The sequence below is a fragment of the Channa argus genome, chromosome 12 (genome assembly GCF_033026475.1).
Source record: "Channa argus isolate prfri chromosome 12, Channa argus male v1.0, whole genome shotgun sequence".
Taxonomy (NCBI): Eukaryota; Metazoa; Chordata; class Actinopteri; order Anabantiformes; family Channidae; genus Channa; species Channa argus.
This window is the reverse complement of record NC_090208.1, coordinates 2,096,418-2,105,825: the sequence shown is the minus strand read 5'-3', so window position 1 is coordinate 2,105,825 and position 9,408 is coordinate 2,096,418. Positions and strand designations below refer to the sequence as shown.

The following is a 9,408-nucleotide window of genomic DNA, read 5'->3' as shown; positions in this document are numbered from 1 at the left end:
ACAAAGGCAACTAGCAACCAAACATAATACACAATGGTTACGTGACTAACTGAATTGTGAAAACTGCTCAAAACAATTTGCCAGGTTGTGTTTTTGTGTGTGTGTGTGTTTGTGTGTGCATCAATCATCATGGTACCTGATGTATTATAAATACATAAAAACAGCAAAAGCAGCAAATCTTAACATCTGATGTACCAGAAAATGTTTAGTACAGTAAATGTGACAGTTTATTGAATTTTGAGGTATGAATGAGAAGTCAAACAATCTCTGGGTCGACCAACACAGCTCGTATTATCAAAGCACCAAATTTGGCATGATGCAAACAATGTAAGACAAACAGGTGCTACAATGCAATGAAATAATGAAAAGACAATCATATTTGATGAAGTCAGGATTTCACAGAGACAAATGTTATTTCAGGAGATGTAATTGTTATGTAAAGAGAGATACTGCAGTACACCACAGAGGTAGGTTTATGTCACAGGGGTTTACAGTAAATTACTTTTGAAACTGCATCTAATTCATGTTATTAAGACAATTTTATGGTTAACCTTTGATTATGACTGAATACTTATAACACTGTATGACAAGAGAATTGCAAATAAATAATTAAAAGTCTTTTAATATGACGCTTGAGTATAAATTAAAACATGTAATAATAAATAAAAGAAGATATCAGTAGACTTTAATTGATCATGTTACCATGCTAAACATTTCATGGTTTCAGCTGTTAAATTATGAGAATTTCCTGCTTTTCAAAACAAACAATGTGAAGGTTTCACTGTGGATTCATTATTTCCTTGTTCTATTTGAAAAATAAAATAAAAACTAAAATAAAAAACCACAAAAGATCAATGCTGAATAATAACAAGCCAATGATCTAGTAGGTCATAAAATAGCAATCATCCAGCCAGTGAACATCTTTCTGAACTGAGTGTTTACTGTTAAAACTTTCTTTATTCATGTCCTATGTGTTTTCCACATGTGAAGTCACCACAGTGATTGTTTTTCCCATGTTGATTACACCATTATAGCCTCTCTCCTGTGTGTGCACCTGTGTGACCTTTCAGCAGAGATGTAGCAAATTATTTTCAACATTTCTCACAGCTGTACAGTTTCTCTCCAATGTGAAATGCTTGTGGTTTTTTTAAGAACACTGCAACTAGAGAAAGGATTTCACAAGACGTTTTTTCTCACCAGCTTGAACTGGTTACTTGACATGCTCAAAAGCTTTCTTACAGTCTCCACAACTATACAGTTTGTCTCCAGTGTGAACATGCTGACAAACCTTTAGGTAAATCTCCTGTAGGATCCCACAACTGTACAGTCTCTTTCAAGTATGCCTTCACTGGTGCCTTTTTACCGTACTCCCACGTTTCCCGCACCTGTATGGCCTTTCTCCTGTATAATTTCCTTAATGGCTGTATAGGTTAAATGTGGCTGGCTGAGTAAAAGATTTTTCACACTGGAAAACCTCACAGCTGTACTGTTTGTGTCCAGCGTAAAATCGTTAATAGTCTTTTGGTTTGATGGTCAAGTGAAAGGTTCGTCACATTTTTGGCAGAAGGTCTTTGTGCCTCCCATTTCCTACAGAAGTAGACAAACAAAGAAGGAGAGAAAAGTTTGATCTCATGGTGGTGAAAGCCTTATAAAGTCATATAGGTATGATGTAAATTTTAGGATTTCAAACCACTTCTTAGATGAGAAAACTTCAGATCATATTGTTAAATCTCAATTTAGGAATTGGGCATCAGAACATACCCACATTTAAAAAAAGTCTATTTGCTCACTCGTTTTTGTAAATCTGTCCAAGAGAACGACAACATCTGCGATCAATTAACAAGAGGACTATTTCTCCTAACGCTTAAAACGATTGCTTGTCAGTAACATCGAATCCATCATTTAATCTGAAGACAATTGAAACATATTGCTGGTTTCTGAAAAAACAGGCTTGAACACTGTTGCCAAAGAGTGACTACATGCAGTAGGAGGTATCAAACACCTCTGAACGCTGCTGACTCTGACTGTCTAAATGCAGTAACACCTCTAAAGAATCAGAGTGGTGAGTCCCAAAACCTCCTAAAACATAGTAAAACCATGTATCCAGGAAAACCAGTTGTTCCACTTTCTCCCAGTTAAATATCAATAAATTAAATTGTATTTCTGTAATACTGTTATTCTACTACTTATATTTATGCGCCTCCAATGCAGTACATTTTTCCACTGTTTATATTCAGTGTTCCGGTCGAATAAGCAAATCACTGCATTGCTTTGCCAAAGTATGCATCAGGTTGTGGGCCTATACGGTCACAATACTAGATGTTTTAGCAGTGATCCTCAGTGAACTAGCACTACTCATGGCTTAAGGCCAAATCATATACTTTTGACATGCCCATGTCTGCACATATTTATACTACAGTTGGGTACATGTACAAGTCCCACACATTCTTACTGCGAAAAACGATGGAAACCATGGACATTGGTAAATATGAGAAGCTTCTTTGTTTGAGTCAGACTGTTTAGATATTTATACATGGAATGTATGAACTAGCCTTTAATAGTAACTACTAAATGCTTGTAATACTAGTAGTATCTATCCACACAAGCCTGGCTGTGACGCTGCCCTGTGTCACTGGCTGGCATATTGGATCACAGAAGGCAGTTCCTAGTTAGTGCGTTTGTTTTTTTTTAACAGAGTTGCAAAGACAAAGGATGTACTGTAAATCTGCACTAAGTTAATGCTGTAAATGACAAAATCCTGAATTTAAGAAATAGCTACTGATATACATGCACCACACTAGTTATTAGTTGTGTTTTTATGCGTAAAGTAGCTGGGCTGCCCCCTAAACACCCTCAAAGCGGCAAAGGACAGCAGTGGCAAATAGGACACAAAGGAAACATACCGTTTTCACACATAGCCTCTAGCATCTCTTCCACAGGCTGCGTCTCAACACCACTGTCTGGAAACATAAAATCATCACATGTCAGTAGTTTTATTTCTCACATTGATTTCCATAAATGTAGCTATTTGTAGATATTCTGTATTAGGAGGAGATGTCACACAGAACTTTGTAAGAAACGTCTTTGGACACTCTCCTGGTTGGGTTCTGGTTGGTGTTCTGTCGTGTCGACAACATCAAGTTTGACGCTAAATATTTTATCATCAGTTGTTTCACCATTTCATATACTGATCTTATAAAATGTCAGGTTATTCACTTACACACTGTTTTACTTCTTTCGCTTTGTCAAATTCGTCAATCAACAAACAAAGGAGCTTCTTGTAGTTGATGCTACGGTCCAGAGTTGCCATCATGTTTCACAGTAAGCATGTGTACATGTCTATGCATGTCTGTGCACTGCGGTAGGATGTTTTAGAGTCTTACCTATTTGGAAAGAAATCTGCTCTGCAGCCTTCAGTATTTCCTCTAACTGTTTACGTCCATAGAAGGATGGCTTCTTCAGCGTTAGGCCGTTGGGTAGTCCAGCAGCATGTATGGTGACGCTTTGATTTAGCAGCGATTGGTACGGTAGCCGCCCAACACCCCCAGCCTCCTCTGAAATTAGACACACACCTTAGAAAATGTACCTTTCCTATAGTACAGAGCCATATCTGAATGTAAAACATGGCTGAGCTCTGAATGTACTTACTATACTTTTGGTTGAAAACTTCCTGCACCCTCTTGACCAGGACATCGACAGGCTCTTTTGTAGAAGAAACAGGTGGCGAGAAAGCTGCAAATTTAATGGAAATAAAGATTTAATGACATCAAGTAACACTTGAGTTTGCATTTATCTGTGTGAAAGTGCGTTTTTTTGTTTTTTTGTTTTTTTTTAACCTTTGAAATGCAAAGCAAAACTGTTGGCGATGTCCATGGATTCCAGAAAAGCTGAGGCTCCTTTGCTGCAGATTTCATGCACCTCCAAGTTGGTTTTGTGCCGGTCAAATGAAATGACAGCAGTCTCCACACCCAGCGCCTCCAGGCTGGACACCTTTAATTGTGTTCAGGGAAAGTTTAGAGCCACAAATAATAAACAGGAGTAAAATCAACAATACCTGGTCAAATTCAAACATTTACACTGATTGATTACAATTCAGGGTTATTGAACTTTTTAAAACACATCATCATATCCCTAACAGTTCTTAGTCTTTGGTCCAGACCTCTAACTTCAGCTGCTTCAGGTGCTTTTTTACTTTGAGTGCTCTCATCTCAGGACTAAGGTGCTGTGTTTTTCCTTCAGCCTTCAGAGCTGCTGCCTCTTCATAGTAGATGTTCCTTTGTTCCTCCCCCAACGAGGACCACTTTGGCTTGATATCTTTCAGTCTGCCTGAGGAGAAACAAGAAGATTAGAGTATACGGAAGGTTTTCTTTTATTAAACATCAGTTCAGAGAAGGGTTCTAGAGTGTGTACTTTCAAGTTTTAAACTAACAAAGAACACATAGTCTAATAGTTGGAAAATAAAAAAATGCGCTCACCCTTGTTTCGCAGAAGATCTCTGCAAAAAAGATTGTAAGCTGAAAGATTCCGTGTGTGAAGTTTAGGCTTTAGGGGTCTTGGATCAGTCGGTGATTTCAGAGACCTTCTGTGGTTTCCAATCCAGTTCTATGTTAACATAAAAAAAAACACAGATGAGAGGATGTCATGATGTGAATCAACGTTAATGCCAATCCCATAGTAGTGGAGCGTGTCCAAATGTGTTGTGGTGACCACATGGAATGAAAGTTACCTCTATGACAACTGGGGCCAACCCAGTGGCCTCGGCAGCTGCTGGTATCAATGGCGAGCCGACACTTGCCATTCCCTCTTGGAAAAAGGATTTCAGGATCTCCCTTTGTTCTTCGGTTATAACCGTTCTAGCTAGTCAGGGAATGATCAAGAGAAAGTCAGTCAGCACTAAAGAGCACTGAAGAACAACACAGGTTAACAACTCACCTCTTTGACCCATTGTCCCTAAAGAAGAGAGAACAGAGAACACTCATGTTAGTGCTGCTCGTATTTTAACAACAGTTCATTCATAACAAGTGTAAAACGTACCGCACAGTTCCCAGGACAGTGCAAAGTTAAGGCAGCTGTCGTCCTCTGAAGATCTGTGGAGCTGTGAGACACACACACACTATTTATGACTCTCTTCAGATCTGATGTAAACAATTTGAATCATAAGGAGATTGAGCACTTGAGACATGTCACTGCTTTTTGGGAACTTGTCTTCAATCCTTGTTTTTGTTCTTCTGTGCATGCAAAGCAGTTCACGTTCTCAAAAACAAAGACCTGACTTCCTGGTGTGGTCATACTATTCAGCATTTTCTGTCTCAGCTCCTGTTCTTCCAGATATTGATCCCAGACAAATAATGTAAGATATGTTTTCCAGTCTGTTAAGAACAGGTTATTGTATCAGTTCCTCTTGTGAAGTCTTACTGGGATATTATTCATAACTTGCCCTGGAAAAAAGTTTGGACTCTACCTTAAAAATAAATTTTAACTAATAAAGTGAGAAATCTCTTTTAAATTGCCTTACAAATACTACCCAGTTAAACATTCTCTTTCCTTTGGGACTGGAAAGGTTCATGGACACCCACTGCTCTTTCTGTGGTTCCTGTCCTGAGACAATTGTTTTGGACCTGTGATTATACTGAGGTGTTTTGGTCTGATGACATTACTTTCATTCTAATCAAAAGCTCAATAATTTCGGCTTTTCTTTAAAATACTTTTTTTTGGAACCTTTAATTACAAGAAAGAGGAGAGTGACAGATCTTCGTTCATGAATGTAAAATAACTAATAATAAACCACTGTTTATTGTCTTCAAAATTGATATTAGAAGATATTTCGATTGGCTCTGTGATTGTTATAGTACTAGTCATAATATTTATTGATTTATTTTTTTTTTGCTGCTGTTACCTGTCTGTACTCTTATGTGTTATTGTTGTTAAGCCCCCTGCTGTGTTTTGTTCGCATATGTTCTTGGCTGAATAAAACCTATTGAAAAAAAAAGAAAAAAGAAAAAAAAACCGACATGATTTCCTGGTTTTGTCCTAAGTTAGTGACTTCAAGATAAAACCAGGAAATTCCAACAGTTTTGTCTTTTTAACGACCAAAATAAAGACCTACCCTGCTAAACACAAACTCTGGACCGGGTTTTCTTTCTTTTTTTTAGTTGTTTCCAGATTTGATCTAAAACCAGAATGAGAGGATCATACACGGACCCCTCGAGTCTCGTCCTCGTGTCTTTGGTCTCATTCTGAAGCCGTTTTAAATCATTATTTAATCAACACTAACCTGGTGATCGCTGGGACCAGCGGGGTCTGAGCTCCGGGGGTCCGGGTCCTGATTTTCCTCCTGAATTCCGCTTATGGATGGGTCGATGTAATCCGGGTCCGGGTTTTCCTCCTTCATTTCAATTTTGTAGTCCTGGTCGATTAAGTCCGGCTCCGGGTTCTCCTCCATGAGATGCTCCTGGTTCTCCTCCTTTATTTCGGTCTTGCACGGCTGCTGTTCGGTGGAATCCAGGGTTTTTTTCTCCGTTTCTCGCCGCCACATTATTTCCAAAATGTCAGCTCAATGATCTCGCGACGTCCCGACGTCTCGCGCTAATTCATAGCTCGCTAGAACGGAAATGAACCCCCGCTAAGACCCGCCCCTTAGTTACTGTTGCCAAGATGTCAGAATTCCCAATAGCCTGGCCGGACCATCTCCACCTGTCCCAACAACCTGAAAGCTTCTTTCAGTTCAGGAAGTTGAAGTATATCAAATAAAACGTCATTTTAAATAAATATTTTTGGTTTTCCATCGGGTGAGTTATAATTCTGCATAAGTGATCTGTTTATAGTCTAAAATGGATTTACATTCTCAAAACCATCCTAAAATCTGCTGCTGGTTATAAATGATGGAAATGACTTTATATGGAAGTACGTTGATGCAAAAGATGAATCAAAATACATCAACCAAAAAAATCTGATCTTTAAACTGTCTGGGCTTCAGATCTGTGCAGATGTTGATTTAATCTTTATATATCAGTTAGTTTTTTAACCATATTCATTTCATACTTGAACTAGATTGTAAGCAGTCTAAAGCAGGGGTTTTCATATCTGGTTCTTCAGAACCCCTGCAGTATGTGAATTATAATCAGATGTGTATTCGTTTTTAGGCCAAATGAAAATGATAATTTTGTTTTTAGAATCTTTATAGTGAAAACTGTAATAGAAATGTTTCATGTTCATAAAAGAGGCAAAGTTTCTATAATGCATCATGCTGTTGCTACAATATTTGAACCAATCAGCTTTTAGATCAGGTGATCCAGGTGTTTCCCATCATGCCCTGAGGTCTTGCACTCAGTAGAGAGCATACAAGTGTTATGTAACAGCAGGACCTGCTCCAAAAACTGTTCTTACTTTAATTATTGTTCCTGAAAAGTCCAGGAAAATGATATGACAACGTGCACGTGGTTCAACTACGCCTGAAAACAACAACCCACCACACTCGTGAATTCAAACATTTCAGTTGGGTGTTTCCATGACGATGGCTGGTTATAAGTGAGGATACATTTTTTTCTCTCCACCCCCAGAGAAAGAATAAGTTCCAATGGTAATAGTGCTGTTAGAATGAAAGCTGGAGCAAGATTTAGTGTTTCCCTGTATCTTTTTCTTTTGGCTCATCAAGTCTTCAACTTATGCTGCCACAAGTTACTGTCTGACTTGTAGAATCATTGACTTTCTGTGGAAGGATAAAACACCTTACATTAACTATTACAATGTAAGGTGTTTTTCAAACGGAAAAATCACATGACCTCATGAATTGTTGCTCTAATTCTGTGCCCAGTCACATGTAATACCAATGATTTACCAGCAGATGCTGCCCTCACTTTAAAACACTGAACCATTTTCGTCATATAAATCTGGAAGCATACCACATATCACATACTTATTACTTACTACTATAACATCCTGCATTATACTTCCTGGTTTTCTGCATAAATTGGTCGTGAAATGTGACCAGGATCTTTTGTGTATTTATTGAACACACCCATTAAAATTACAAAGTGATGGTGGAACAAGTAATGACTGATTAAATGTAAGAAATTGTATTAACTGGAAAAACCTGAAGCAAGTATTTCCTGTAGCTGTGGATTAGACCTGCACAATGTTCAGGAGGAATTCTGGACTATTCTTTCTTACAGAACTGCTTCAGCTCAGCCACATTCCTAGGGCGTCTGCTGTGAATGGTTCTCTTGAGGTCAGTCTTAATCGGGTTGAGGTCTGGCCTCTGATTGGTTCACTATAAAAGGTGAATTTTGTGCCTCTATAGCCATTCTGTAGTAAATTTGCTTTAATGTTTAGGATCCTTGTGTGGTATCGCCCAGCTTCTGCTGAGTTTCATCTTGCAGGCAGGAGACCCTGATAAACCCTGAATTCATTTTTGCTTTCACAGTGACAACGAGTCCAAGTCCAGAGGCAGCAAAGTAGCCCCAAATCATGACGCTCCCTCCACTGTACTTCACTGTTGGGATGATGCTTTCATGTTGATTGTCTCTTCATGCCACGCAAACAAACACATCTACCTTTGTTTCATCTGTCCACAAGACATTTTCCCAGTAGTCTTGAGGGGTGTCAAGATGGTCTTCGGCAAACTTTTAGGGCTGCAATGTTGTTTTGGAAAAGCAATGGGTTCCTTAGTGTTTTCCTGCCATGGATACTATGCCTGTTCAGTGTTTTGCATATGGTTGACTCAGTGATGTAAACGAACTCCAATGAAGTTTTTAGCTGTTACTATATCTTCTTCAATTGTAGGCAACATGTCTTACTGTGGAGTGACTACTATCAAACGTCTTTGACATTGCACTATGACCCATTTCGGCTACATGCAAATCAACAACTCTTGATCGTAGGTTTGAGATCTCTGTTTGTGGGCCATGGCTCACATCGGTGCACACTGATACTATTGAGTGTTTTTATAAGGTAGTTCCAAACAACAACTCCAGTGTTGTATTATTAGATTTCAGGTTGCTGACCCAAGTTGACCTTTAGTGACATCAGAAGCCACAATCACTTTGTATTTTTAATGGGTGTGTTCAATTAAGTCATGAAAGGTCATGATTGTGTTTAATTGTGTGTGATATTTGTGACTTTGGTAAGTGGTAAATGGTAAGGTGAATATCAGATCACATTTCACAACCAATTTATGCAGAAAACTAGTCAACTGCAAACAGTGCTCTAATCTTACATGCAACTGTACCTCATTTCATCTTCTATGTTTGCATGTCCAATGTTCTGGATGATGGCAAATGCAAAATCTGTCTGAATGGATACAGCAGCACTTTAAAACATACCACATGAATAAGTAACAGTGTTCCCAATCCTATTTTTTATCTTTTGATGCTCCTGAATTTTACTGCTGTAAAACCATAAAATGTTCCA

The 9,408-nt window shown here is 38.5% G+C and overlaps 1 protein-coding gene across 3 annotated transcripts; it reads right to left on the bottom strand.

The window, feature by feature from the left end:
* Nucleotides 1-409: 409 nt before the first annotated feature.
* On the bottom strand, nt 410-6,587 carry zgc:113176 (uncharacterized protein LOC554708 homolog). 3 transcript variants are annotated; one of them, XM_067522806.1, is made up of 11 exons: nt 6,275-6,587; nt 5,035-5,095; nt 4,933-4,950; nt 4,727-4,857; nt 4,476-4,602; nt 4,193-4,326; nt 3,837-3,990; nt 3,649-3,732; nt 3,384-3,554; nt 2,904-2,960; nt 410-1,587 (listed from the first exon to the last, which is right to left on the bottom strand). In XM_067522806.1, exons 1-11 carry the CDS (start codon nt 6,533-6,535, stop codon nt 1,550-1,552), a joined length of 1,236 nt encoding a protein of 411 aa, XP_067378907.1. In that variant the 5' UTR covers nt 6,536-6,587; the 3' UTR covers nt 410-1,549. The 3 variants fall into 3 exon arrangements, with proteins under 3 accessions (XP_067378907.1, XP_067378905.1, XP_067378906.1); XM_067522804.1 differs by having other exon boundaries at nt 4,160-4,326; nt 6,275-6,586; XM_067522805.1 differs by lacking the exon at nt 4,933-4,950 and having other exon boundaries at nt 4,160-4,326; nt 6,275-6,586.
* Nucleotides 6,588-9,408: the final 2,821 nt, after the last annotated feature.